General features: G+C 38.3%; 3 protein-coding genes across 3 annotated transcripts; 2 read left to right on the plus strand and 1 right to left on the minus strand.

Annotated features, from left to right (window-relative positions):
- The first annotated feature begins 6001 nt into the window (after positions 1 to 6001).
- LOC114476372 (S-adenosylmethionine synthase-like) lies at positions 6002 to 7805 on the plus strand. Its single transcript, XM_028467799.1, has 5 exons — positions 6002 to 6182; positions 6278 to 6355; positions 6596 to 6718; positions 6807 to 6919; positions 7642 to 7805. The coding sequence occupies exons 1-5, from the start codon at positions 6041 to 6043 to the stop codon at positions 7801 to 7803; spliced, it is 618 nt and encodes a 205-aa protein (XP_028323600.1). The 5' UTR covers positions 6002 to 6040; the 3' UTR covers positions 7804 to 7805.
- A 1034-nt stretch (positions 7806 to 8839) lies between these two features.
- LOC114476373 (transmembrane protein 150A-like) lies at positions 8840 to 13258 on the minus strand. The gene is made up of 4 exons (XM_028467800.1): positions 13033 to 13258; positions 12793 to 12862; positions 12251 to 12488; positions 8840 to 10026 (listed from the first exon to the last, which is right to left on the minus strand). Exons 1-4 carry the CDS (start codon positions 13038 to 13040, stop codon positions 9800 to 9802), a joined length of 543 nt encoding a protein of 180 aa, XP_028323601.1. The 5' UTR covers positions 13041 to 13258; the 3' UTR covers positions 8840 to 9799.
- A 369-nt stretch (positions 13259 to 13627) lies between these two features.
- On the plus strand, positions 13628 to 25330 carry LOC114476376 (sideroflexin-1-like). Its single transcript, XM_028467803.1, has 11 exons — positions 13628 to 13732; positions 17615 to 17779; positions 18628 to 18798; positions 19820 to 19918; positions 20393 to 20468; positions 20534 to 20619; positions 20708 to 20835; positions 21042 to 21091; positions 23245 to 23294; positions 23400 to 23447; positions 23543 to 25330. Exons 1-11 carry the CDS (start codon positions 13698 to 13700, stop codon positions 23637 to 23639), a joined length of 1005 nt encoding a protein of 334 aa, XP_028323604.1. The 5' UTR covers positions 13628 to 13697; the 3' UTR covers positions 23640 to 25330.
- Positions 25331 to 26667: the final 1337 nt, after the last annotated feature.

Genomic DNA, 26667 nt, shown 5'->3' on the forward strand with positions numbered 1-26667 from the left:
AATACTCCGGAGCTAACGCTAAGCTAACCAGGCCGAAAGCCACCGCAGCTAACCCAGAGGAGGCAGCTAGCCTGACTGAAGCCGAGGAACAAAGCACCGACGAGGAGCAGAATATCATCGCAGACTTGAAACCTCAAGTTATTCTGTCTATCAAAGAAGACATCTCATCTGTGATAAAAGAAGAACTCAGGAGAGCGCTCGCGGAGGACTTCGGCGCCATTAAGACTGAATTGCAATCAGTAAGGGACGAAATCACTAGCTGCAGGGAAGCTACATGCAAACAGGTGGATGAGGTGAAAGCCACGGTGAAGGACATTGAAAGCGGCCTCTCCACCTGGAGTGATGAAGTAGTGACTCTGCAATCTACGGTATCTGAGCTCAAAAAGAGCTGATCGATTTGAGAGCAAAGTGTGAGGATACGGAAAGCAGAATGCGGAGGTCCAACATACGCATAAGCGGAGTCGAGGAAGGCCCAGATACCAGTACCACCGCGGCTGTGTCAAAACTATTGAGAGAGGTCCTTAAAATGAGCAAGGAAGTCATGATTGATCGCTCGCATAGAAGCCTTGTTCCTAAACGCCCAGGAGGGAAGCCGCGAGCCATCATAGCGAAGCTTCATTATGACCAGGACTGCGTTGAGGTGCTCCGCCGTGCCCGTACCCTGGGTCCGCTCAAATTGAATGGTCAGCCCATCGCCATCTTCCCCGACTTCACCCCGACCGTCGCACGGGCTCGTGCCGCCTTCACGGAAGCCCGGAGACTTCTCCGTGATCAACCAGGGGTCCGGTACGGCATCGTTTTCCCAGCGCGACTCCGCATTACGCACAATGGAGTGGAAAAGGAGTTTGTGGACGCCACAGCTGCCGTGACAGGCTCCGAACGTGACGCTGGGGACCAGTGGTCCATAAGAGGATTTCACCAGCCCATGTTTGTGTATTCTGAATTCTGACCAATCGAGGTAATATTCTCAACTTTTTCTGCAAAGTGGACATTGATTTTCATCATATTTCTGGACCATAAAGTGACATTTTGCTATTCCTAATGTGTTATATTTGTTCTCACTCTTACAGTTAACAGTAGGTGATTTATATTTAGCGGGAGCCTGCTCCGTTCTGGTTTATGGCACCAAACAAGCACTATGTGTGTGGATTTATGTGGAAGAGGTTCTGTGGTCATCACGTTCAGGATGACAGAGTTGTACTAAATGTACGAGGGTTGGGAATTTGCCAGACAGGTTTATTTTCAGTTAATGTAGTTTTTCTTAAACTTATGGGTTTTTTTTTTGTTTTTGTTTTTTTATACCATGTTTTACAATTTTCATTTCTTATTGTTGAATAACTTTCTCACTTTGCAGTATACGGTGAATGGCTGGTTCGAACAGTGGCTGTAATGTTAATTTTGTGAGCTGGGATGTCAAATCAATGAACCATCCAGTGAAACGTAACAAAGTTCTTGCTCATTTACATAAACTCAAGGTTGACATAGCTTTCCTTCAGGAAACTCATCTGCGTGTCTGTGATCACTTTAGAATTAAAGGTAGATGGATAGGACAAGTATTCCACTCCAAATTTAACTTCAAAGCAAGAGGAGCTGCAATTGTGATAAATAAATCATTACCATTTGTAGTTTCTGACGTTGATGCAGACACCGGGGGGCGTTTTGTTATTGTGACTGGAAAATTATATGGGGTCCCACTAGTTTTGGTTAATGTTTATGCCCCTAATTGGGATGATGCTACTTTTTTTACCAATTTATTCTCACGGTTACCAAATATGTTATCCCATAATATTATAGTTGGAGGTGATTTAAATTGTGTTTTATCTGCTTTGGATCGCAGCTCTCAAAAAACAACTCCAATCCTTTGCAGATGAAGAATTTACAAATTTCATACAATCTCAAATCAAACTATTTGTTGAGATTAATCAAACTCCAGAGGTTTCTCACTCAACGGTCTGGGAGTCACTCAAGGCATATTTGAGGGGCCAAATAATTTCATTCTGTGCTAAGCAGAGACGCACTTTAACAGCGCGCCTCACTGAACTAGCCGATCAAATTGTTGAACTTGATGCAGCATACAGTAAATCATCTACCCCCACTTTATATAAACAGAGATTACAACTACAGACCGAATACAACCTTTTATATACTAAATAAGCTGAACATCTCCTTTACAAATCACATAGTTTTTCATATGAACATGGGAGAAGGCGGGTAGGCTTTTGGCTCAACAGCTTCGGCAGAGAACTGCCAACCAAACCATTGCAGAAATTAAAAACTGTCAGGGTATCAAGTCTACTGACAATTTAGAAATAAACGAGTGTTTTAAAATCAAACAGTGAACAAATATCTACCAGGTAAACCATTTCTGTATAAGCAGCATCATTGTCTTGGTAACAATACATGCAATTCTTCAAACTGAAAAGAAAATCCAGGGGAATGAAAGACAAGAATGGTTTGGTCTGAAACTGCCACTAAAGGACTTTATTATTTTGAAATGATTAGACAAAAACAGGCCCAGATCTGATTTGAGCAAAAAGCGCTGCATGGAGCCGATTGGCCAGCAGAGAGAAGCAGTAGGTTGTCAGTGAGTAGCTGTACTCCACCTCAGTAGAACATTAACCTCCTTTCAGACAGTAAAGCTCTGCTCCAACAATGGCAAACCAACCATGAGCCAGCAGTGGTAGATGTAGCCCTTTTTATAAGAATCAAAGTCTGTTAATACAGCGCTGACTTTCTGTAAATGTGAGCAGTGTCTCAGCGATGACTGCTGTTCCACACATGAACAGTTCAGAATTATTATTGCTTTTCTTTGTCAGATATTAACACGATCACAGCTCAAGAATTAGTGTTAAATGACAAAGGCCTGTGTGTGTGTGTGAAAGAATCAGACACAAACTGAAGTTTGGCACATGCTATAAAGTGAAAAAAATTTTTTATTTTTTTTTTAAATGGCGTAGTTCAGTCTGCTTTTCTCATTCCAAACTCAGAACTTAAGATGAAACAACACTACTCTCAACTCTTCCTCATCAACAAATGAAATGGAAATAAGATGCAGTCTTCTGTCTGTAGGCCTGAAAACATGTTTGATGTCTCTCAACACCAAATCCAATAATGTCAAAGCTCTGGTTTGAATTAGCTGCAACTTTACAACATAATTTTACAACATAAAACCTCTTTGGTTTTCATTGACAAAAGGATATATTTATATAAGGCACAGGGAGAGTTTGTTGTTCGGCTCAGATAGAAAAGACTAAAGGGAAACAAAGATAACACACAGGATGTCTAAAACTAAAAACCAAAGGAATTAAATTAAAATCCTCCACAACCCAGAGTTAGAAAAGAATACAAAAAGGCAGCTGTGAGGCAGCAGGCTAGAGTATGGACTAGTTGTCTGGTTTGTTGCTTGGATCGTTCTTAGGATTCTTTGTCCTCAATGGTTGAATCTCAATGTCTCTCAGTCCTTCTCCCATGGACACCATCACCATGGAGACTCTGGATATGCCGGAAAACTCGAAGGCAAACGTCGCATAAAACACCATGACTATGATGCAGAACACCCACTCAACGATGGCAAAGGCGAGCTGTAGGGCTAAGCTCTCCAGCAAGAAGAAAGCAATGTCTGGAAAACGTGGTGAAGGAAAAATCTGCAAATGGACGAAAACCTGGACAGTTTGATTTTACAACATAAAACCTCTTAAATTAAAGGAATTAAATTAAAATCCTCCACAACCCAGAGTTAGAACAGAATACAAAAAGGCAGCTGTGAGGCAGCAGGCTACAGTGTGGACTCGTCTTATTGGTTGCTTAGATCGATCGTAGGTTCATTGTCCCCAATGGTTTGTGTCCCAATGTCTCTCAGTCCTCCTCCCATGGACACCATCACCATGGAGACTCTGGATATGCCGGCAAACTCATCAGCAAACGTCCCATAAAACAGCATGACTGTGACACAGAACACCCACTCAAAGATGGCAGAGGCGTGCTGTAGGGTGAAGCTCTCCAGGGTGCCGCTTTTTTTTTTTTTTTTTTTTTTTTTTAAAGGATTTTTTTGGCTCTAGTGGCCTTTATATGACAGTTGCTTGACAGGAAAGGGGTCAGAGAGAGTAGGGAATGACACGCAGGAAAGGGTCCCAGGCCGGGAATCGAACCTGGACCCGCTGCGGGTGAGGAACTATAACCTCTGTACATGGGGCGGGCGCTCAACCCGCTAAGCTAAACACTGCCCCGAGAGTGCCGCTTTTAATCCACAGTCATTTATTTATGCTACTTTGATGTCCCTACATGCATTGTTTGCCGTGTTTGATGCTTGTTATTAAACCAGTCATAATAAACACAGAGGCCCATTGTGTTTATATAATCTATAAGTCAGAAGAAGGAGGAACTTTTTACTATCTAGGAGAAAATCAAGAGTTATCATCATCTGATGATTCCTCTTACTAAGGGTGTCAGAAAAATGGATTCGGTGATATATCGCAATATTTTACCACACAATTATCGTGTCAATTCAAAAAAATGTTGAAATCGATTTTTTTAAATCATGTTTTTTACCAAAAAAAAAAATAAATGTAATGGCACTAACATATGCATAGCATGTAAACTCCCAGTCACTGTGTGAATGAACCACATCAGACCTTGTTAAACTACGTCACTCCTCAATGCATTTTAGCTTAAAAGATTTTCATAAAACATACTTAGCACTTTTATAGATGTATGTGGTTGTATGACAGTTTGATAAACATCCTACTTGTTTTTGATACTGGTGCTTGAATTACAGTTAGTTAGCATTTACTTGTTTTTGCAAGTTTAAAAAAATAAATAAATAGTATTTCATACCATTTTGTACTTGTAAAGGTGAAATTTGTAATTATTGATATCAATATATATTGTATTGTTTAGTATTGGATATATCGTATCGTGACATGCAAATCGTATCGTAAGATCCATTGTGGTAGCACACCCCTACCTCTTACTGTACGTTGTATTTTTATTTACCAGCTTTTATAGATTGTCTCGTCTTAACAAACCTTACCTAGAGCTGGGCGATATATCGAATATACTCGATATATCGCAGCTTGTAGTCTGTGCGGTGTTGAAAATGACCATACCGTTAAACTCGCGGACTTTTTTTTTTTTTTTTTTTTTGAAATGTCATCTTAATGACAACATGCACAAAAGGGCACTATTTGTTTTAAAATATTGTAGTGGCGTTATGTACAAAAAGTGCACTTTAATTTTGTGTTTTGAAATGCCATGTGAGTTGCATCCTGCACTATTGTCTTGTTTTGAAATGTCTCTGTGACAATTTTGCACAGAACGTGCACTTTCTGTTGACAATTTTATGTTTGAGCCACTCACTGTTTAATAAATACAGTTATGTCAACTTTGACTTAGTTGTGATATCCCCTTTTTTGCATGAAAGTTTAAAATTGGCATATATTAATGCAGTATGATCAAGAATGTTTTAATGTAGACATATAGAATCATCATACTGGTGTGATTTTGTGCATCAAAGTGTTAATTCAAGGGTAATGCAAAATATCGAGATATATATCGTGTATCGTGACATGGCCTAAAAATATCGCGGTATTTATAAAAGGCCATATCGCCCAGCCCTAACCTTACCACTACAACTTGTTAATTCTACACTTGTTTGCCAGCTACTCACTGATCAGTCACAGAACAACGAGCATGAGCAGTTCTCAATTTCCCAAAATGAGAAAAAGAATTAGAGAAATAGTGAACATCCAACTGTTATTGTCTGCCTGCTACTCAATGGTTAAAGTCAAAGCAGGTCCACCAGTCAATAGTTGCATGTTTTTTTTAATACAGTCTCGGCAAAAGCCAAGCGTGGTTTGAAAATATTCAAACTATTCACAGATTTTCAGGGCCAACCAATATTTTAATGTTGATACTTTGCAGTCTGAACAGAGCGTAATACTCTCTTATCCATGCACAGTATCTTTTCATTGTCTTGAATATCGGTAAAATATTTGTCATGCAGCTACATAACTGAGTGCGACATTGAATAAAGGAAGCAAAGATGGCTACATGTAACATTCATCTACTCGAAGCCTCGAAGACTGACATCTGTCAACAGCTGGAAAGGATACTGAGCACCAGAGCCACGAAGGCCAGCAGGGCCATGCAGAGCCGGAGGTGGGCCATGTTGTACTGGCAAGTCGGTATTTTAATTGAACACTTTAATTTATCTTCCACATGCTAATGTATTCTGTAAATATCTAAATTATTAATGTCTCTGCGTGTTTTGTTCCCACAGACAAGATTTGTGACCAGATCAGTGATGCTGTGTTGGACGCTCACCTAAAGCAGGATCCTGATGCCAAAGTGGCCTGTGGTGAGCCAATGGGAATCCACATGAAATCATTCCATCTTAACATGAAGGAAGAGGGACAGAAGAGCTAATTCATGTCTTAAACTGTCTTAAGTTGTCTCCCACATTTTAAACTTGTGCTTTAAGTCATACGACGAGCAGGCAAGAGAAGCAGCTATTTGAATGACATTTGGCCCAACTTTTGTTAAATCTCGATTCAATCGTCATATCTGATAAGAGGCTCGGGTATGTTTTTGTAAACAGAGACAGTGTGTAAGACCGGCATGGTGTTGCTTTGTGGAGAAATCACGTCCCGTGCTAACGTGGACTACCAGAGGGTGGTGAGGGACACCATTAAACACATCGGCTATGACAACTCCGACAAAGGTAAGAATACAACTTCTAAAGGTGACGTAAATCAAGCTAGCACACACTATTTCTACTCAGCTCTCTCTCCTTTGTTGCCTGTCTTCAGGTTTTGACTATAAGACGTGTAACGTGCTGGTGGCTCTAGAGCAGCAGAGTCCAGACATCGCCCAGGGTGTCCACATTGACAGGACGGAGGAGGACATCGGAGCTGGAGATCAGGTTCATCTCTGCTCTACCTCGTGTCAATAGTGCTTCCTGTACAGGTTCACAGACATTTGACTAACACACGTGTCAAACTCAAGGCCCGGGGGCCAAATACAGCCCCCTTAGAGCATCAAATTCGTCCCGCTCGAGAAAGTAAAAATGATAGAAAAAACATGAAACATTTTGTAAATTACCGACTAATTCAGCTGTAGATATTTAAGCCCCTTCAAATACAAACATTCAATTCAATTCCACAATATCTGCAGAGCTCAGTTTTCCAGTTCTTATATCACACGACGGCAGTCATTTTCAATCTCAAATTGTTGAAAGAACTCTCAGTTTTTCCAAAATCTGGCAAATTTTCCTCAAATTATTCCACGAAAATTCCCAAAGTGGAGACTGATATAAAAACAAACGTTATAATTTATATGAGGAAATGCAAACCAGGGGACATTAATGTTGAGTTTGCTCTTTTTCCACCTAAAATCTGTATCTGTATTTAGCCCCTGAACTAAAATGAGTTTGACACCCCTGGGCTAACATATAGAGACAGACAGACCTGGTGTCACACACCCATTCACGCCGAGAGCCAATTTATGGGCTCCAATCAACCTAACGTGTATGTTTTTGGGCTGTGGGGGATCAGTCGGCAGAGAACCCAAAGAAAACCCCTGTAAATAAAAAATGCAGGCTCTGTCAAACACAGGGTGTCGTCTAACTTTGTATCTCCTCTGCAGGGTTTGATGTTCGGCTACGCCACAGATGAGACGGAGGAGTGCATGCCTCTCACCATCATGTTAGCTCACAAACTCAACTCAAAGATGGCTGAGCTCAGGCGCGACGGACACATCCACTGGCTGCGTCCTGATTCAAAAACACAGGTGATCCAGAAAGGATAATCAGGGTTTTGGTTCGCGCTCTCCAGATGTCAGCACCAAAATCCCAACATTTGAGACAACTGTGAACGTGTTTTTAAGGAACGAATTTTTTTATAAAAATAAAAACAAAACAATGATAACAATTGAAAAACAAAATAAAAATACATAAGATCTGTAGCAATGGAACCAGGGTGTTCCTTTTTCTATTCCCTTTCTTTCTTTTAGTCTCTTTTACACTTGTAATAATTCCTCCGATTCTTATTGTTGAATAACTTTCTCACTTTGCAGTATACGGTGAATGGCTGGTTCGAACAGTGGCTGTAATGTTAATTTTGTGAGCTGGGATGTCAAATCAATGAACCATCCAGTGAAACGTAACAAAGTTCTTGCTCATTTACATAAACTCAAGGTTGACATAGCTTTCCTTCAGGAAACTCATCTGCGTGTCTGTGATCACTTTAGAATTAAAGGTAGATGGATAGGACAAGTATTCCACTCCAAATTTAACTTCAAAGCAAGAGGAGCTGCAATTGTGATAAATAAATCATTACCATTTGTAGTTTCTGACGTTGATGCAGACACCGGGGGGCGTTTTGTTATTGTGACTGGAAAATTATATGGGGTCCCACTAGTTTTGGTTAATGTTTATGCCCCTAATTGGGATGATGCTACTTTTTTTTACCAATTTATTCTCACGGTTACCAAATATGTTATCCCATAATATTATAGTTGGAGGTGTTTAAATTGTGTTTTATCTGCTTTGGATCGCAGCTCTCAAAAAACAATTCCAATCCTTTGCAGATGATGAATTTACAAATTTCATACAATCTCAAATCAAACTATTTGTTGAGATTAATCAAACTCCAGAGGTTTCTCACTCAACGGTCTGGGAGTCACTCAAGGCATATTTGAGGGGCCAAATAATTTCATTCTGTGCTAAGCAGAGACGCACTTTAACAGCGCGCCTCACTGAACTAGCCGATCAAATTGTTGAACTTGATGCAGCATACAGTAAATCATCTACCCCCACTTTATATAAACAGAGATTACAACTACAGACCGAATACAACCTTTTATATACTAAATAAGCTGAACATCTCCTTTACAAATCACATAGTTTTTCATATGAACATGGGGAGAAGGCGGGTAGGCTTTTGGCTCAACAGCTTCGGCAGAGAACTGCCAACCAAACCATTGCAGAAATTAAAAACTGTCAGGGTATCAAGTCTACTGACAATTTAGAAATAAACGAGTGTTTTAAAATCAAACAGTGAACAAATATCTACCAGGTAAACCATTTCTGTATAAGCAGCATCATTGTCTTGGTAACAATACATGCAATTCTTCAAACTGAAAAGAAAATCCAGGGGAATGAAAAACAAGAATGGTTTGGTCTGAAACTGCCACTAAAGGACTTTATTATTTTGAAATGATTAGACAAAAACAGGCCCAGATCTGATTTGAGCAAAAAGCGCTGCATGGAGCCGATTGGCCAGCAGAGAGAAGCAGTAGGTTGTCAGTGAGTAGCTGTACTCCACCTCAGTAGAACATTAACCTCCTTTCAGACAGTAAAGCTCTGCTCCAACAATGGCAAACCAACCATGAGCCAGCAGTGGTAGATGTAGCCCTTTTTATAAGAATCAAAGTCTGTTAATACAGCGCTGACTTTCTGTAAATGTGAGCAGTGTCTCAGCGATGACTGCTGTTCCACACATGAACAGTTCAGAATTATTATTGCTTTTCTTTGTCAGATATTAACACGATCACAGCTCAAGAATTAGTGTTAAATGACAAAGGCCTGTGTGTGTGTGTGTGAAAGAATCAGACACAAACTGAAGTTTGGCACATGCTATAAAGTGAAGAAAAATCTGCAAATGGACGAAAACCTGGACAGTTTGATTTTACAACATAAAACCTCTTAAATTAAAGGAATTAAATTAAAATCCTCCACAACCCAGAGTTAGAACAGAATACAAAAAGGCAGCTGTGAGGCAGCAGGCTACAGTGTGGACTCGTCTTATTGGTTGCTTAGATCGATCGTAGGTTCATTGTCCCCAATGGTTTGTGTCCCAATGTCTCTCAGTCCTCCTCCCATGGACACCATCACCATGGAGACTCTGTATATGCCGGCAAACTCATCAGCAAACGTCCCATAAAACAGCATGACTGTGATGCAGAACACCCACTCAAAGATGGCAGAGGCGTGCTGTAGGGTGAAGCTCTCCAGGAAGAAGAAAACACAGCCTGGAAAACGTGGTGAAGGAAAAATCTGCAAATGGACGAAAACCTGGACAAAGGGAAGAAAATAAAGCTACATGTTTCAATATCAGGCGTGAGTTCAAACTTTGTGGATTAAAAGAGTGCCGCTTTTTTTTTTTTTTTTTTTTTTTTTTAAAGGATTTTTTTGGCTCTAGTGGCCTTTATATGACAGTTGCTTGACAGGAAAGGGGTCAGAGAGAGTAGGGAATGACACGCAGGAAAGGGTCCCAGGCCGGGAATTGAGCCTGGACCCGCTACGGGTGAGGAACTATAGCCTCTGTACATGGGGCGGGCGCTCAACCCGCTGAGCTAAACACCGCCCCGAGAGTGCCGCTTTTAATCCACAGTCATTTATTTATGCTACTTTGATGTCCCTACATGCATTGTTTGCCGTGTTTGATGCTTGTTATTAAACCAGTCATAATAAACACAGAGGCCCATTGTGTTTATATAATCTATAAGTCAGAAGAAGGAGGAACTTTTTACTATCTAGGAGAAAATCAAGAGTTATCATCATCTGATGATTCCTCTTACTAAGGGTGTCAGAAAAATGGATTCGGTGATATATCGCAATATTTTACCACACAATTATCGTGTCAATTCAAAAAAATGTTGAAATCGATTTTTTTAAATCATGTTTTTTACCAAAAAAAAAAATAAATGTAATGGCACTAACATATGCATAGCATGTAAACTCCCAGTCACTGTGTGAATGAACCACATCAGACCTTGTTAAACTACGTCACTCCTCAATGCATTTAGCTTAAAAGATTTTCATAAAACATACTTAGCACTTTTATAGATGTATGTGGTTGTATGACAGTTTGATAAACATCCTACTTGTTTTTGATACTGGTGCTTGAATTACAGTTAGTTAGCATTTACTTGTTTTTGCAAGTTTAAAAAAAATAAATAAAGAGTATTTCATACCATTTTGTACTTGTAAAGGTGAAATTTGTAATTATTGATATCAATATATATTGTATTGTTTAGTATTGGGATATATCGTATCGTGACATGCAAATCGTATCGTAAGATCCATTGTGGTAGCACACCCCTACCTCTTACTGTACGTTGTATTTTTATTTACCAGTTTTTATAGATTGTCTCGTCTTAACAAACCTTACCTAGAGCTGGGCGATATATCGAATATACTCGATATATCGCAGCTTGTAGTCTGTGCGGTGTTGAAAATGACCATACCGTTAAACTCGCGGACTTTTTTTTTTTTTTTTTTTTTTTGAAATGTCATCTTAATTACAACATGCACAAAGGGCACTATTTGTTTTAAAATATTGTAGTGGCGTTATGTACAAAAAGTGCACTTTAATTTTGTGTTTTGAAATGCCATGTGAGTTGCATCCTGCACTATTGTCTTGTTTTGAAATGTCTCTGTGATAATTTTGCACAGAACGTGCACTTTCTGTTGACAATTTTATGTTTGAGCCACTCACTGTTTAATAAATACAGTTATGTCAACTTTGACTTAGTTGTGATATCCCCTTTTTTGCATGAAAGTTTAAAATTGGCATATATTAATGCAGTATGATCAAGAATGTTTTAATGTAGACATATAGAATCATCATACTGGTGTGATTTTGTGCATCAAAGTGTTAATTCAAGGGTAATGCAAAATATCGAGATATATATCGTGTATCGTGACATGGCCTAAAAATATCGCGGTATTTATAAAAGGCCATATCGCCCAGCCCTAACCTTACCACTACAACTTGTTAATTCTACACTTGTTTGCCAGCTACTCACTGATCAGTCACAGAACAACGAGCATGAGCAGTTCTCAATTTCCCAAAATGAGAAAAAGAATTAGAGAAATAGTGAACATCCAACTGTTATTGTCTGCCTGCTACTCAATGGTTAAAGTCAAAGCAGGTCCACCAGTCAATAGTTGCATGTTTTTTTTAATACAGTCTCGGCAAAAGCCAAGCGTGGTTTGAAAATATTCAAACTATTCACAGATTTTCAGGGCCAACCAATATTTTAATGTTGATACTTTGCAGTCTGAACAGAGCGTAATACTCTCTTAACCATGCACAGTATCTTTTCATCGTCTTGAATATCGGTAAAATATTTGTCATGCAGCTACATGACTGAGTGCGACATTGAATAAAGGAAGCAAAGATGGCTACATGTAACATTCATCTACTCGAAGCCTCGAAGACTGACATCTGTCAACAGCTGGAAAGGATACTGAGCACCAGAGCCACGAAGGCCAGCAGGGCCATGCAGAGCCGGAGGTGGGCCATGTTGTACTGGCAAGTCGGTGGGTCAGCATTTTTTTCCTTTTTTTCCCTTTTATCCTTTTTTCTTTTTTCTGACTCCACTCTGGCCAGTCTGTAGGTCAGCAGTGTCTGCAGCCATACAAACAGCATGGAGGTGGGAAAGGCAATGCCTGCTCCGACATAGTGGAGAACTTTGGCATTGTCCACCTGTTGTAGGAGAGGAAAAAGCAAAGTGTAACTATTTCTAAACATCAGAAACACACACAGTTGTCAATGAGGTTGTTTGATGGGGGTCGTCGTCACTGTAGAGGTAGGACCAATGTTCCAATAATCTAACTGATGACAACATCACTGGAGACTGGAACATAGGGATGACATCGTCACTGTGGAGACCTAGGACTGTCACTGAGTCCGTCGACACCCCTTAGCACTGCTTTTAAGAGGTGTCCTAGCTCTACAGCGAGGCATGGGGGTGGGGCTTCAAAAAAAAAAAAAATCTGACGTTGCACACCATTGAACCAAGCAGCAGCCATGTTGAAAGTCTCAGCTCTGTCTGCCCCTGAACTGCAGAGATGTTTGAGCTACAGACACACAGACAGAGATTCCTTGCTTTATAGATAGATTAATCGCAAATTGAATTTTAAATCAAAGTCTATGTGACGGAGTAGCCCGTCAGCTAGTGAAGGGGGAGCCGCCACGACGATAATGCACACATATACATTTACACTCACTCAGACCAGCTTTTCCTTACCGCTTCATCCGTTTACCACGGTCCTCAGGGTTCGTGTCACCGCCACCGCAGCCGCCATGGGTGCACACTTGGCCGCTGCTCAACTACTTTCCCATCCATAGTTTCTCCAAGTTGCAAACATTTCACCGGTATACGCCACTCAGTCATACAACTTACCCAGCCAACCTGAGTGAATACGTCTTCCGCATTATATTGCGTCATATGCAGGGCGCGCATGAGTGACGTCACGGGATGTCAGGTGACTTTACGGTTTCAATGCAGAATTGTTTTATTTTCTCTTTTGGGGAATTTTTGAGTCATTAGTAAATAGATTATTGTGGTTAGTTCTTTTTGTAGTTTGCTAAAAATACTTATCTTGTGATTTCGTTTCTGTGTGTAGAGAGACTGTTGGTTTTCTTTATTTTCATTGTGTTGGGGCGGGGCCTCAGGCTATATAAAGGGCCTTCAACATGACAGATGGCAGTTCGATTTTAATAGATAAGGCAGTCGTGAGGTATCTCTAATCTACCAACCTCTATTTGAGAATCTAAAATGGAGTGACTCTAAGTGAACAGAAGAGGGCAGCATTACGCTTCTTTTAGTGTACAGCCTGCCGGAAACCATTAGAAGAAGAAGAAGAAGAAGAAGACAGATGGCAGTGAGTGCTTGAAGGGGGAGCTGAGTACATGGAAGGTACCAATTCTTGGCAAGGACGAAGCAGGTTGTAAATATTGTAATTATTATAGAAAGAAGTGCACGTGGATCTGGTTTTGGCAAAGTCATTTTTTTTTGTTTGCACTTTTGGGCGGACCTGCACAATAAATTCACCAGAACACGAAGCTGACTAAGCCATATCGTTTTCTTGTATCGAACCCACTACAGTCTAGAACTGTGCTACCTTTCATTAGGTGATTAATTCCACAATGTTATGGGATTGCTATAATGAGACAGTTCGAGACAAATGTAAAATCTGTTCTCCCTTTTAAGGTCAGAGACAAATTACACAGACAACAGACTCCAAGTGTTCATAAACAAGTTTCCCCAACAAATTGTATTAGCTGTGTGCTAGTGTCCTCTGTTTACCACCTTTTGCCATATTTAAAGCTATTGTTAAGTAAGGTTAGTGTGTGTTTGAACCAATCACGTGCTGTTTGCCTCCCACGCACAACGCGGTTTTTCCATTGACTCACACCGACACCGCCCAGAGTGCTGCGTTCAAGGACGCTTCAGAAAGGTCTAGTTTCCAAACAGACAGACTGTCATGCGCTTTAAAAAAAAAACACGGCATTTCTGTTTTCCTAAAAAAAACATCTCGCTTACATTACATCATTTTCACTTAGTTGGTGCTTTTTAAAAAAAAAAAAAATTTAAAAATTAGATTTGCCTCTTTTAGATTTTAATTTGCACGTTCTCTCTGAATTTGTACCTAATGGATACTATGATGACTGCCGGAGGATGCCCTGCCCAAAATGAAAATCATATCCATGGGATTAGAAAGAGAACAATTTCGATGTAAATTTCCAAATGTGACGGGATCATTTTTGTAATAAAGACGTTTTTATGTACTGCTACTATTTTCAACACTATGTACCAAGTGTTGAATTCTAAGAACTGAATAAACAGCCACAATATGTGTTTTGAATGAATTATTATTCAAAGTGTAAATGAGAATGGTAACAGTGTGTGTCGGTAGAATGCTCGTATCTCGTAATTATGACTTTCTATCTCATAATATTTACATCTTATCTTATAATTATGACTTCACTAAATCATCATGATGACTTTTAATCTCGTAATGATGACCATGCTCATTCATAACTATGACTTTACTAATTCACAATTTTTTGGCGTAAAAAAGCTTTTGTGTGTGTATTATGATGTGGTTTAGAGATTATAGCGTTTCAAGGTGAAGGAATGAGAATTTCCGATACTTTGTGGAGTCATTGAACGAGTCATCGGTCCACCTAGCGGTACAGTGATATTGAGAGGTCACATTTGAATCAGTCAAAGGAAACACAGCAGGTACGTCTTAATAATGGTACATATCAATAATATATACACTTCAAGCTGCGGCCCGAATAACTGAGCATTTTCTGACATTATTTGTGCCCTTGCAGTTTTTAGTGGAGTGCTAGCATAGGTGTTAGCTTGTAACTCTAAAATGAACTGACGGTAGTAAGTTGTATTGATGACATTAATGACTTTGTTCATTCATATACCTTTGTGTGTGTGAGAAGTGGTGACAATGAATGCGTAGCAGTTATTTTCTATTCCATTGCGTTGGGTTTTGTATTGTAGAGACACCACATAGCATCATAGGCTACTTGGGTTAGCCAGTGTTTCGAATAAACCTGTAATCATGTTTCATTGGGAGTAACTTCCGGTTAGGTTCATGTTTGCGCGTGTCATCGGTGGTTTTCTATTTAAATGAGACAGTGTTGCTGTCGTTGTTTTACAGGTACATACATTAATTGCATTTTGTATTATTTTCGACTGAGTCAGTCAGAAACAGTTATCTAGCAGGCCGCTCAATATTGTGATTTTTATTTATTTAATTTTATTTCACTTAATATAAACTTGTGTTTCCACTGCTTTAGTAGAAAATGTGTTCAGGGCACTAAACGTATCTCAATGTTAAATAAAATTGTTGTTAAAAATGTTAATGTTAAATAAAATTTCAATTAATTCGAGTCAGTCGCCAGATAGCATTGCAACCAATGACTCCATAACACCAGTGGCTTGTTTAAATTGCCCAACATGAAGTCATACCTGTCAAACCTGTGTTCTCCAGCTTCAGTGTTATTTTATTTTGATATATTTCTTTCCATTCTGATGTATTTCCAAAACGTAAAAATGTATCCCAATTCTCACACCATTCACACACAGTGGTCACACCTTGCATCCAAATGATTAAAGCAGATCCCTCAATCTGCATTGTGAAGGTGTCAAAACCATTATTAATGATGTACAGAGCTGTTAAACCAGAATTTGTGTCACTGTCCAAATATGTAGGTGTATGTATGTATTTATCAGTATTTACAACAAAAACAAAACAAGAAATAGCAATAGGGTGGAAGACTTTTGTGCTCAGATTGTGTGTTTGTGATCTTATTTTGAGCTTTTCTTTGGATCTTTTAAATGTTCTAAGCTCTAGTACAGTGCCCGTCAGAAGTATGTATTCATATAGTGGGAGGGGCATAAGTAGAGTTGTCAAATATTGCCAAATGAATGTGTTTGTACAAAGAGGTGTACATACTCTGTAGTGTTTTAAAGGGGTTTATTTGTGGGTGCAAAGTAAAAATTTCCCTGGTTTAATTCCATGGGACATGTGCATGATGAATGTTTGTTGTTTTTAATTTTTATATTTTTTCTGTAATGTATGTTTTTATGTGTATTTTTGTATCTTTCTGTTGTTCTTTTTGTGCATTTTTTTGTATAATTATTGTTTATTGTTGCCTTTGTAGTGTAATTCTGGAGCCATTTTGTGTATTTTTGTATCTTTTTTGGTGTAATTTTTGTGCATTTCTGTTGTCATTTTGTGTATTTTTTGTATGTCATAACTTCCAAACAAACTGTCAAACAAACATTAAAATAAACATTTTGAAATGGCCAAATTACTCCAAAATAACAGATGCACACACTCTGGGTATTTGGAAGCCATTGTTTCAGGTCGAACAGAGACCGCGCCAGGGAGGTATTTGCTCAACAAATGCACAAGCATACAGAACTTTCTTGCTTTTATAGGTAGATACTGGTAATGGTGCATTCTTTTGCACATTATAATAATATACTGTGGCTGGGTTTCTGTGGTGCACTAGTACAACAGATGCATTAGCAGATTATAACAGGTTAAGTGAGCTACGTAAAATGCTGTTATAATCCATCCAGCCATATAAAAAAAATTTTTTTTTTTTTAAATCCTCACAATTTCACCCACTAAGCTTTCTGATCTATATTTAATTTACCACTTCAGAAAGAAAAACCATTATAGAAAATGCATTTATTTGATGGTTGAAATGAGTAATTGCAAATAAAAAACTATACATATGCAACAAATATGATCTGATTTCAATAGATCTATATTTAAATAGGAAACCAATGCTTTTTTTTTTTTTTTTTTTTTTTCCAAGAGGTAATCAAACTGACTACTGATTTAATCTAAACATTAACTTTTATTTTGGAAAATACACAGTTGTGCATGCAGTATGATCTCATTTTAGAGTTTGGATTATTTGTGTGTGTTTTTAGAGGATGGTTGAACTGAATTAGTGTAGTGTTGGAGGAGGGGCACATTTTATGAGGATCAGAGTTGAGGATTAAATGTTTAATCAGTCTGATTTCACCTGCATGGCTGGTATTTGGCCGCCTTATTTATATGGGAATATCTGGTCAATTTTGTCACTTGGTTTGGGTTCAGAAAAAAAAGGTTATTTTCTCTGTAGTTGTCAGCAGTATTTATCTTTTCTTGGTAGTTTTAGTTAAATGATACCCATGTGGATGTCTTGTAGAATCTCCTTTTAACTATTCTCTATATGCTATTTAATTTAGTCTCAATTCTGAATATGTCAGATACTAATTATTTCCGATATCTGTCTTTTCCCAGGATGTCTGGAGAACTATCCCTCAACATAAACATCAAGGAGCCCAGATGGGATCAAGGCACATTTATGGGCCGTGCCCAGCATTTCTTTATGGTCACGGACCCCAGAAACGTCCTGCTGTCCTCCGAGACTCTGGAAGAAGCCCGTGGGATTGTGGAGAACTACAGGTACTGAAACACATAAGCGGATGGAAATCAAACATGAGTCTCAAGTAGGGCTGGGCGGTATACCGGTTCATTCCGAATACCAGTATATATTTTCGTTATGATATGAATTTTTAATATACCACCGTACCGGTGTATTTGATTACACAACTTTCGGAATGCTACGCTGCACCGGGTTTCAGACCGAACCCTTTTCAACGTTGTACTTCTAAATTGGAAGGTAAATAGTAGCGCTCTGGTGTTAGTTGCAGTGTAAATGGGTAATAAAGGCACAATTGAAAGCTCTGAAGCTGCATGTGAGCATGTGCCTGCCTGCGCTTGCCTCTGCTACAGTTAGCTTAGCAGTTCGGCAGTAATACACAGAAAAAGAAAGTAAAGGATCGCAATTTGTAATTCCTATAATGCCGAAATAAGTCCTGGTGGAGCTCCAAACAAAACGCTACCTTATTCACCATAAGAAACCACCACACCACTGAGTATGCAGCAATTTAAGCTAGAAATCAAGCTAATGCTAAGCAAGCGTGGCAAAGAGCCATCGGGCTGCTGTTGCAAACTAGTTTAGAATTATTCCACAATATTCACTCATCATGACAGTAAAATAGAGTATCCTCAGTTAATCTACTGCAGTAATTCCTCTCTCAACCAGTAGAAAATGCTGTGAACACCTGATTATGCATGAAAAAAACTGTTAGAATTTAGAAAAATACCGTGATATAAATTTTTGGTCAACAGCCCAGCCCTAGTCTCAAGTCAATACAAGAAAATAAGGCAATACTGATGGGTGTGTGACTGTGTAGATGTATGTTATGTTTCTATGTTGTAAGACTTCTACACTCGTTTCTTTTACTCAGAGCTGGGATTGTGAAGCCTGGCCTGTCAGAGGACGAGCTTTGGAAGGCCAAGTACGTCTATGACTCCGCCTTCCACCCAGACACCGGGGAGAAGATGTTTGTGATTGGCCGGATGTCGGCGCAGGTGCCGATGAACATGACCATCACAGGCTGCATGCTCACCTTTTACAGGTACAGCAGAGACATTTACGACACACTTCACGACACTGAAATGAGAATTAGTTGGATAAAGTCACGCGCCTGTGATACTGTAAGTCATCTTTGATACAGCAATGCAAAAATATAGAAATAATAATCCCAGCATGATGGATGGAAAAGATTTTCAAATGTCACCCTCACAGTGCTGTGATCATGTGATTAACTCATCATGAACAAAGCATGCAATAATCAAAAATAGATGAGTTATGCAAACGTGATGTAACTGTTTTATTTACACGGTAATGACCTTTAAACTCCTAGAAAGTAGAGTGATTTTGTATCAATGCATTATTAGAGCCCTATAAGTTCCATGTTAACAGAATTATTAACAAAATCACTGAATAGACCAATAAAAATGGAATCCAGACAGAATAATCTATGTCAGTACAGCTTTATATCAACCTTTTAATTGTATCTTACACGTGCTTTTAAGTTACATTTTTATCTTGACAAACCTTTTAGTTTGATTATGGTTTTTTTTTTATTATTTATTTTGTTTCCTCACAGAAGTTGAAAACTAAGAGTTTCTGAAAAAAATGATAAAAAATATTTCTTAAAAAAACAGAATTTAAAAAAATTGTATTGAAAACATGGAATATGGGAAAAAAATAAAAAGGATTTTATAGGGCCCAACATTATTTTAGCAAGTCAATAACCATGTGTGTATCTTAATAATTCATGTTTCCTGAGATAATATTTGCACTTGAAAAAATGCTGACTCCACAGCTCTCTGCTATAATGCAGTTATTCCATGTTTCCACTTGGAGGCAGCAAAGTTACACAATATATATATTTTTTTACCTCGGGTACAATTATGCATTTATACCCTGGGTTATAATACACCATTACCAAAGGAAAATATTACACTATCGTTTTGTTGTTATGTGGTCAAGCTGAGTCAGTATTTAACTGCTATTTTCTTGTTTATTAGTGATCTAAAAATAAAATGTGCCGTGTCACTCCTTCAATCTTATCTCTGTCAACATTTTTGTAGGACAACACCGGCAGTGGTGTTCTGGCAGTGGGTCAACCAGTCCTTTAACGCTGTCGTCAACTACACCAACCGCAGTGGAGACGCTCCCATCACCGTGAAGTAGGGAGGACTTTTCACCTACACTTCCACTGTAGTTCATTCCTGTCCCAGCTCTAAACTAGTGTCTGTGAGGAGGCAGTGGGAGCTGCTCTTCTCTCCTGTGCAGCGGTATTTGGCTCCACTGTTAAGCATGCTCAGCCTCATGTCACCCTAAAGTCAGCCTAACATAATTTTTATTCACTAAAAAAACACGCTTTCGCTGATTATTTTTCATCAGTTTAAGAATCTAATCTTAGCAATTATCAAATATTGCAGAAGTGCATTATTTGCTTGAAGCTTTGATACGTGGTTTTTATCCAATTACCTTTTTGAAGAAAAAACCCTCTGTAAATGCGTCTAGCATGTACTCAGTATCTTCTACTTTTACATAATCATACACAGCGAAGTTTACACTGAGCTTTTGTGCGACAGTTCTTCAATGTGATGAAACATGAAAATTGTCTTTGTAATTGTGTAATGTGTGTGTTCCCACAGCCAGCTGGGTGCTGCTTATGTCAGTGCTACAACTGGAGCTGTTGTCACTGCCTTGAGTCTGAAGTCTCTTGCAAATGTAGAACTCATGCTTCACTCACACACAAAGTTCAGTCTCTGATGAATTCTTTTCTTCATCTGCAGCGTCTCCCTCCTATTATCAGCCGCTTTGTCCCTTTTGCTGCAGTGGCTGCTGCCAACTGCATCAACATTCCCTTTATGAGACAAAGGTAATAGTTCCACAATGGTCTTTTATTCAATGTATCCTAAGCAACAACGTGTTTGTTCCATGAATATTGTTGTTGTTGTTCCTGTTAGGGAGCTGAAATACGGTATCCCTGTGACTGATGAGAACGGTAACCGGTTGGGAGAGTCTCCAAATGCTGCCAAACAGGCCATCATACAGGTGGTGGTGTCCAGGATTGGCATGGCCGTACCTGCTATGGGTAATAGAAACGTTGTTGTTTCACTCTCACTTTGCACTTTGAGACCAATAAACCTTTTGTGTATCCATGTGTAGTATTCACCTGACTTCCTCTGAGATTATTCTCCTACTGACGGTGTCTGAAGTGGACAATCTTAAGTTTTGTTGTTGCTTTTTTATTATTAAAGCCTCACTCCTGTTATCTGTGTGCTTGTTTAAAATCCACAGCTTTCCCTCCAGTTATAATGAACGCTCTGGAGAAAAGAGCGTTCATGAAGGTAAGCAGACAACATTTTTGTGTGTGTGTGACGTGAATGGGTGTGTTGGGTGTGGGCTTCTGTTGTTTTAGACAGTTAGAATCATTCTGGTTACTAAGTTGTCACACATAAGCTTCGTGTTTGTCAGTGGGCAGTTTTGTTAGAGCCAGATATATAACAATGTTGTAAAAATATATATATAATAAAACCCAAAATGTAATAACTGGTCAATAATGTAACGAGATGCTGAGCCCAAAACATGAACATGTTATATATATATATATATATATATGTGTGTGTGTTTGTTTCCCTCTCTCTCTGCTTCTCTCAGCGCTGCACTGACAAGTTTTTTAACTTTGAGAAGCAATTTACTACTTGTTTGAATATTTATTCTGGTTTATGTTGATGTAATTTAGAACAGAAACTTGATCAGTTTGTTGCTTATTGCGTATCTGACATCCCATTATTTTCCTCTGCTATTTTATGTTCTGGGGTTGTGTTGGAACGGACTATTATTCATGGTTTCTTTTTGTGTTTAATACTATAATTATATTATCTATACTAATAATCCTGTTAATAAAATGTATCTTCAGTCAGACCAACTTTTGTCAAAGCTGTTTTCAGGACAAGGACAAACAGTTGTCTTTCATATTTCATGAGATGTCTCACTCTATTTTTTACTTGTTCTTGTTCTACATCCCCTGTTTTGATTATTTGTTAAATATTTTTTACTTTGTGTCGTTCTACCTCACCTTTGTTAAATTCATTAAATGTTCCTTTTTTTAAAATGAGACTTGTACCATTTATCATTATCATAGTGTAATTTTTGTGATGTAAATTGAGGGAGCAAAAGTAGTATCGGCTCAAGAAAATCTGTATCGGTCATCGGCTCAGGCTGATGGAAAAAAATGGTATTGACATCGGCCCTAAAAAACCCATATCGGTGATCCCTAATATATAAACATAACATATATACAGTATAAACACTAGGGCTGCCGACTTTGGTCATTTGGTGGATGTCGCCGTCGTCAACTAAGATTTTCATTGGTCGACCAGCAATAGTATCAGTTTCAATACTGTTTAAAAAAAATGCAATGCACACATATAGGTGATAAGGATTAAATATCAAATATATATTATTTTTGGCCTAAACATGATTCTCTGTCCAGCAACAGCTGTGTTAGTGAGTGCTGGCTGCAAAAAAAGAAAGAAAAACAGTGTTGTGCTTCAGCTGTCACTGCACAGTGCGCTGTCCTCAGAACAGAGAGGGAACAAATTAAGACAGGCTTGAAGCACAAGCATCCACTATTGAATCAGTCCTCCTTCTGCACAAGAACATGGATTATCCTTATATTTGATACTATGTTTGACGTTCATTTGTTTCCTTGTGCGCTGATCAGATGTTGACATTGTTTATCAATAAAAGCAGGCTTATCACTAAAACAAACGGTTTCAGTTCGGACACGGATATAAATAGATAATGTCTGTCGGACCTGTAGGTTTCACTTTTGCTTTGTTGTGTTCTGGTCAAAGCTTGAATAAGGTTCATATCATAAATGGTCTGTGTTTAAAAGCAAATCAGCACCACAAAAATATTTATCTCTCTTTTTCTTTCTCCTCATCCTCCTCTGCACCTGCTCATTTATTCTCTGTTTTTCTTATTTATTTTTATTTTTTTGGTCGCTACATGTAATCACTACATGTGCTATAGTCTTGGTCGACCAACCATTTCCTTGGTTGACCACAGCACTGATAGACACACACACACATTTATGCACAGCATCTGTTTATACTACATTGTACTTCTATTCTACATTACAGCAATAAGCAGTTTAATCCATGAATCATTGATTCACTGAAAAATAAATAATAATCATTAAAATTATTACACGATTAGAATAAAAATGTTTTGCCTACTCCATAATGTAATAATGAAAGTTATTACACAAGTTTTTATGTTTTGGGCTCAGCATCTTGTTACATTATGGAACAGATGTAACATTTTGGGGTTTTTTTTAATTACATTTTGGGCTCAGCACTTTTGTTGCATCATTGACTAGTTATTACATTTCAGGTTTTATAATATATATATATCTATATAACAAACGTTGTTACATATCATCTCTAATATACTGTCAGAAATACCAATCTATGATCTTTCTGTATTCCTGTAGCGGTTCCCGATCCTAAACGCTCCGGTCCAGGTTGGCCTCGTTGGTCTGTGGTACGCAGAATTCACTTAAAATAATATTTATCCTTCATTGTTAAATATTATCCATTATTTTTTTTCTCACATTGAACACATCTAAAACATGTGTTTCTGTTTCAGTCTGGTGTTTGCTACTCCTTTGTGCTGCGCCCTCTTCCCTCAGAAAAGGTACAATGAGCCACTTCGACACGTCACACATCAGTAATAATCAGCTCTAATACAGTGTGGTAATAATCATTCATTGGATGACCATCTTTCTGCAGCTCCATGAGCTTGAGTGGTCTGGAGGCTGATCTTCAGGAGAGAATACGGCAGAGCAGCCCCGACACCACTACCGTCTATTTCAACAAGGGCCTGTAGGAGGCAAAACACAACACACACACATCCATGGTTTGTGGGCACACTTAGGAGAAAACAGAGAGAATAATTATGCATGTTTTTTCTTTTTATTTTTAAAAAAATATAAATCAACAAACAACACAGCTGCTGAAGATATGAATTGGAGAGATGTTAAAAACAAATGACTGAAAAACTGGACCCCCCCCCCTTAAAAAAAAAACTGAAATCATGACGCAGTTTACTTTCAATGGATTGTTTGTGTGTCCAGTTTAATACTAAGGCTTGTGCTTGTAAATGCTCCTGAATGTAGGGATATATTTCCTGCCTTTTACAACTGTTACATAATCAGAGATAAAAAAAAAAACTGATAAAGTTCGACTTAATTTTTACTCATAAATCTCTTGGCCAATAGCTGTAAACACTCCAATTCTCATTACTGTTCTGTTTCCTGTTATTGTTGAGTACAGTGTGTCCCACTGATGTACTGAACCCAGTCCTTTTTGTTGCTAAACCAGTTACTAGTGCAAAACCTTTTTAAAGCACATAAATTAATCGACACTATTGAGTATTGTTGTTGTGGGACGTGTTTTGAATGGAATGGTTTTGTTGTGTGGAGTGGTGGTGTTTTAGTTTTTTTGTGTTGCGTATTGTAGTTGATTTCCCTGATGCAGGATGTGTTGCTGCGTCCCAGATTGTGGCTCTGATTAGAATGTTTGCATAACTTCAGGTTTTTAACTGCAGACAGAAGAAATAGTCTTACCGTTCTTTATGAACAGAGTTTTAACAAAGTGCTAAGTGCTGCCTGATCTGCTTTTGCCCTGTTCTAATTAAGTAGTACATGTGCTTGTGGGTTAGCAAGGTGCAACATTGTGTGCGCAATGTTTGTCGTGGCTTGGCTTGAAGTGGATAGTTTGTGTTGTTTTTATTAAGGACTTACACACAGCATTGTTCTCTGCAAACATTTAATATAACGTGCTGTTGTTTGCCTGGACTTTGTAAAAAAACAAGGTTTATTTTCTCATATATTTATATATACACAATATATTATCTATATTATCGTAAAGCACATGCAAATGGGTTTATATTATATTGTAGCACCTCGATTGATCAACCCAGCAGATGACCCCCACATCTGCACTGAAAACAGCTGGGCTGCAGTGAGATCTGCTGCCGCCGAAGTTTGTTAAATAACATGAATCAGTGTTTGTATATAGTGATATATTTGTGTACTGGTGGTGTAATATTTTCATTTATACACTGAACAAAAATGTAAACTGTGGGTCCTGAAGGGAAATTTTTAACATTGATTCACCCTAAATTCCAGCTTATATGGCCATGATTGGGATGCATATCAAAACACACACTCTAACTTCATTTATTAATATCATTGGAACAGTATAACATAAATTGAAAATTAGTATCTTTTTAAATTGGTTATAACCAACAGCTTCTTTTCATTTGTGAAATGTGTGTGAATATCCACCAGTGGATATGTTTTAAAGTCACACTATTCCAGTGGTGTCCAACCTTTTTTGGACCTATTTTGATTTAAATAATTTATTTCGACCCAAATACTTTTTTTTCTTTCTAGAATTAGTTTTTAATTCATTAGTTTGTTATACTCTATCACGAATGCAGATCAACCAGGATTAGAGACAAGTTGTTAGCTCAGATTTTTTTTTTTTACTGCATTTTATTTGAACTCTATTTTTGAAAAAGAACAGTAAGTTTAAAATTTGTATTATAATTTTTTTTTAATTAATAGAAATTTCAGGCGACCCCCAAGGTTGAAAAACCTGGCACTATTCAATAGTTTGGATTCTGCTTTTCTTTAGGGCTTGTGGATATTCAGAGGTTTGCTTGGATGTGCCTTCTGATTAGAGGTGTCCCAATCCGATATTGATATTGGTCCGATATCAGCCAGAAAACGAATATCGGATTTCATCGGACTGCATCTGAAATCTCCGATATATATTATATTTATTCAATTGTAGAATACTGTAGATATTATGTTTTTCTCATACCTACTGTTGCTGACTATTGTTCTCTGTTTGAGAAACATCACTTGATCAAGCCTTTTCTAACATTCCACACTACAAAATAAGTAATAAAAGTATGTATGATTCGTGCAGATATCGTTTCGGATTGATATTGGTATCAGCCCATACGCAAGGCTGCAATATCGGTATCGTATCGGAAGTGGAAAAGTTGTATCGGGACACCCCTACTTTTAATAAAACAAACTCTGAGGTGAGATCAGGTGTTTAAAAATGAGTTGATTTGATCTAATAATGGTCATGTTATTACATTTTTAAAGCCTAACAACTCAGTATTAAAGGGATTAAAGGTTGTTAAGAGAGAGTTTTGCCATTTTGTTCAGTGTATTCTAATCTAGCTTTATGTTTGAAATGAATGGTCAAGTAAATGAAAATATATCAATGGAATTAAAGAGATTGTAGTAACTGCCTGATTGTTGCAGACATAGCAGAAGTTTGTTTACGCCTCATGTTTGACTGAACGCTGACACACGATCGCTCACACTACAGGTCGTTGTTGGTCAGCATGGTGTGAAGATAGAACATCAGCCTGCGTTCTGCTATAGTCGATGTTTGTTGTGTTGGGCTTTACTTTTCCTGCCGAGGGTCAAACTGCACTATTTAACCTCTGCTGCGCTGCTTTAGGACTTTAGTTTCTATTTAAACAAAGCTTTTTTTGAAGTGTATTTTATTCACTGGGGTCATGGGACCACTGTGCTTTTTATTACATGTGAAACGTGTCATCATCCACACTTAGAGTTAAAGTGCTGGAACTATTACGAACAAAAACTGAAGAATTTATAGTTTGTCAACTTCTATCTTTATTGATATATCCAAAGATAAGACAAGTATGAACATTTGTTACAGGAATGAGGGGAAGAAAGTTTTAGCTTTTGTTTCACATTTTAATTTCTTACGTAGATATTCTTAGCAATCATGGAGCCGTCAGAGCGTCATCAGTGAGGCTAGATTGACTATTTAAACTTCCGTCATGTCTGTTGGAACCTTTGCAC

The sequence above is a fragment of the Gouania willdenowi genome, chromosome 15 (assembly GCF_900634775.1).
Source record: "Gouania willdenowi chromosome 15, fGouWil2.1, whole genome shotgun sequence".
Taxonomy (NCBI): Eukaryota; Metazoa; Chordata; class Actinopteri; order Blenniiformes; family Gobiesocidae; genus Gouania; species Gouania willdenowi.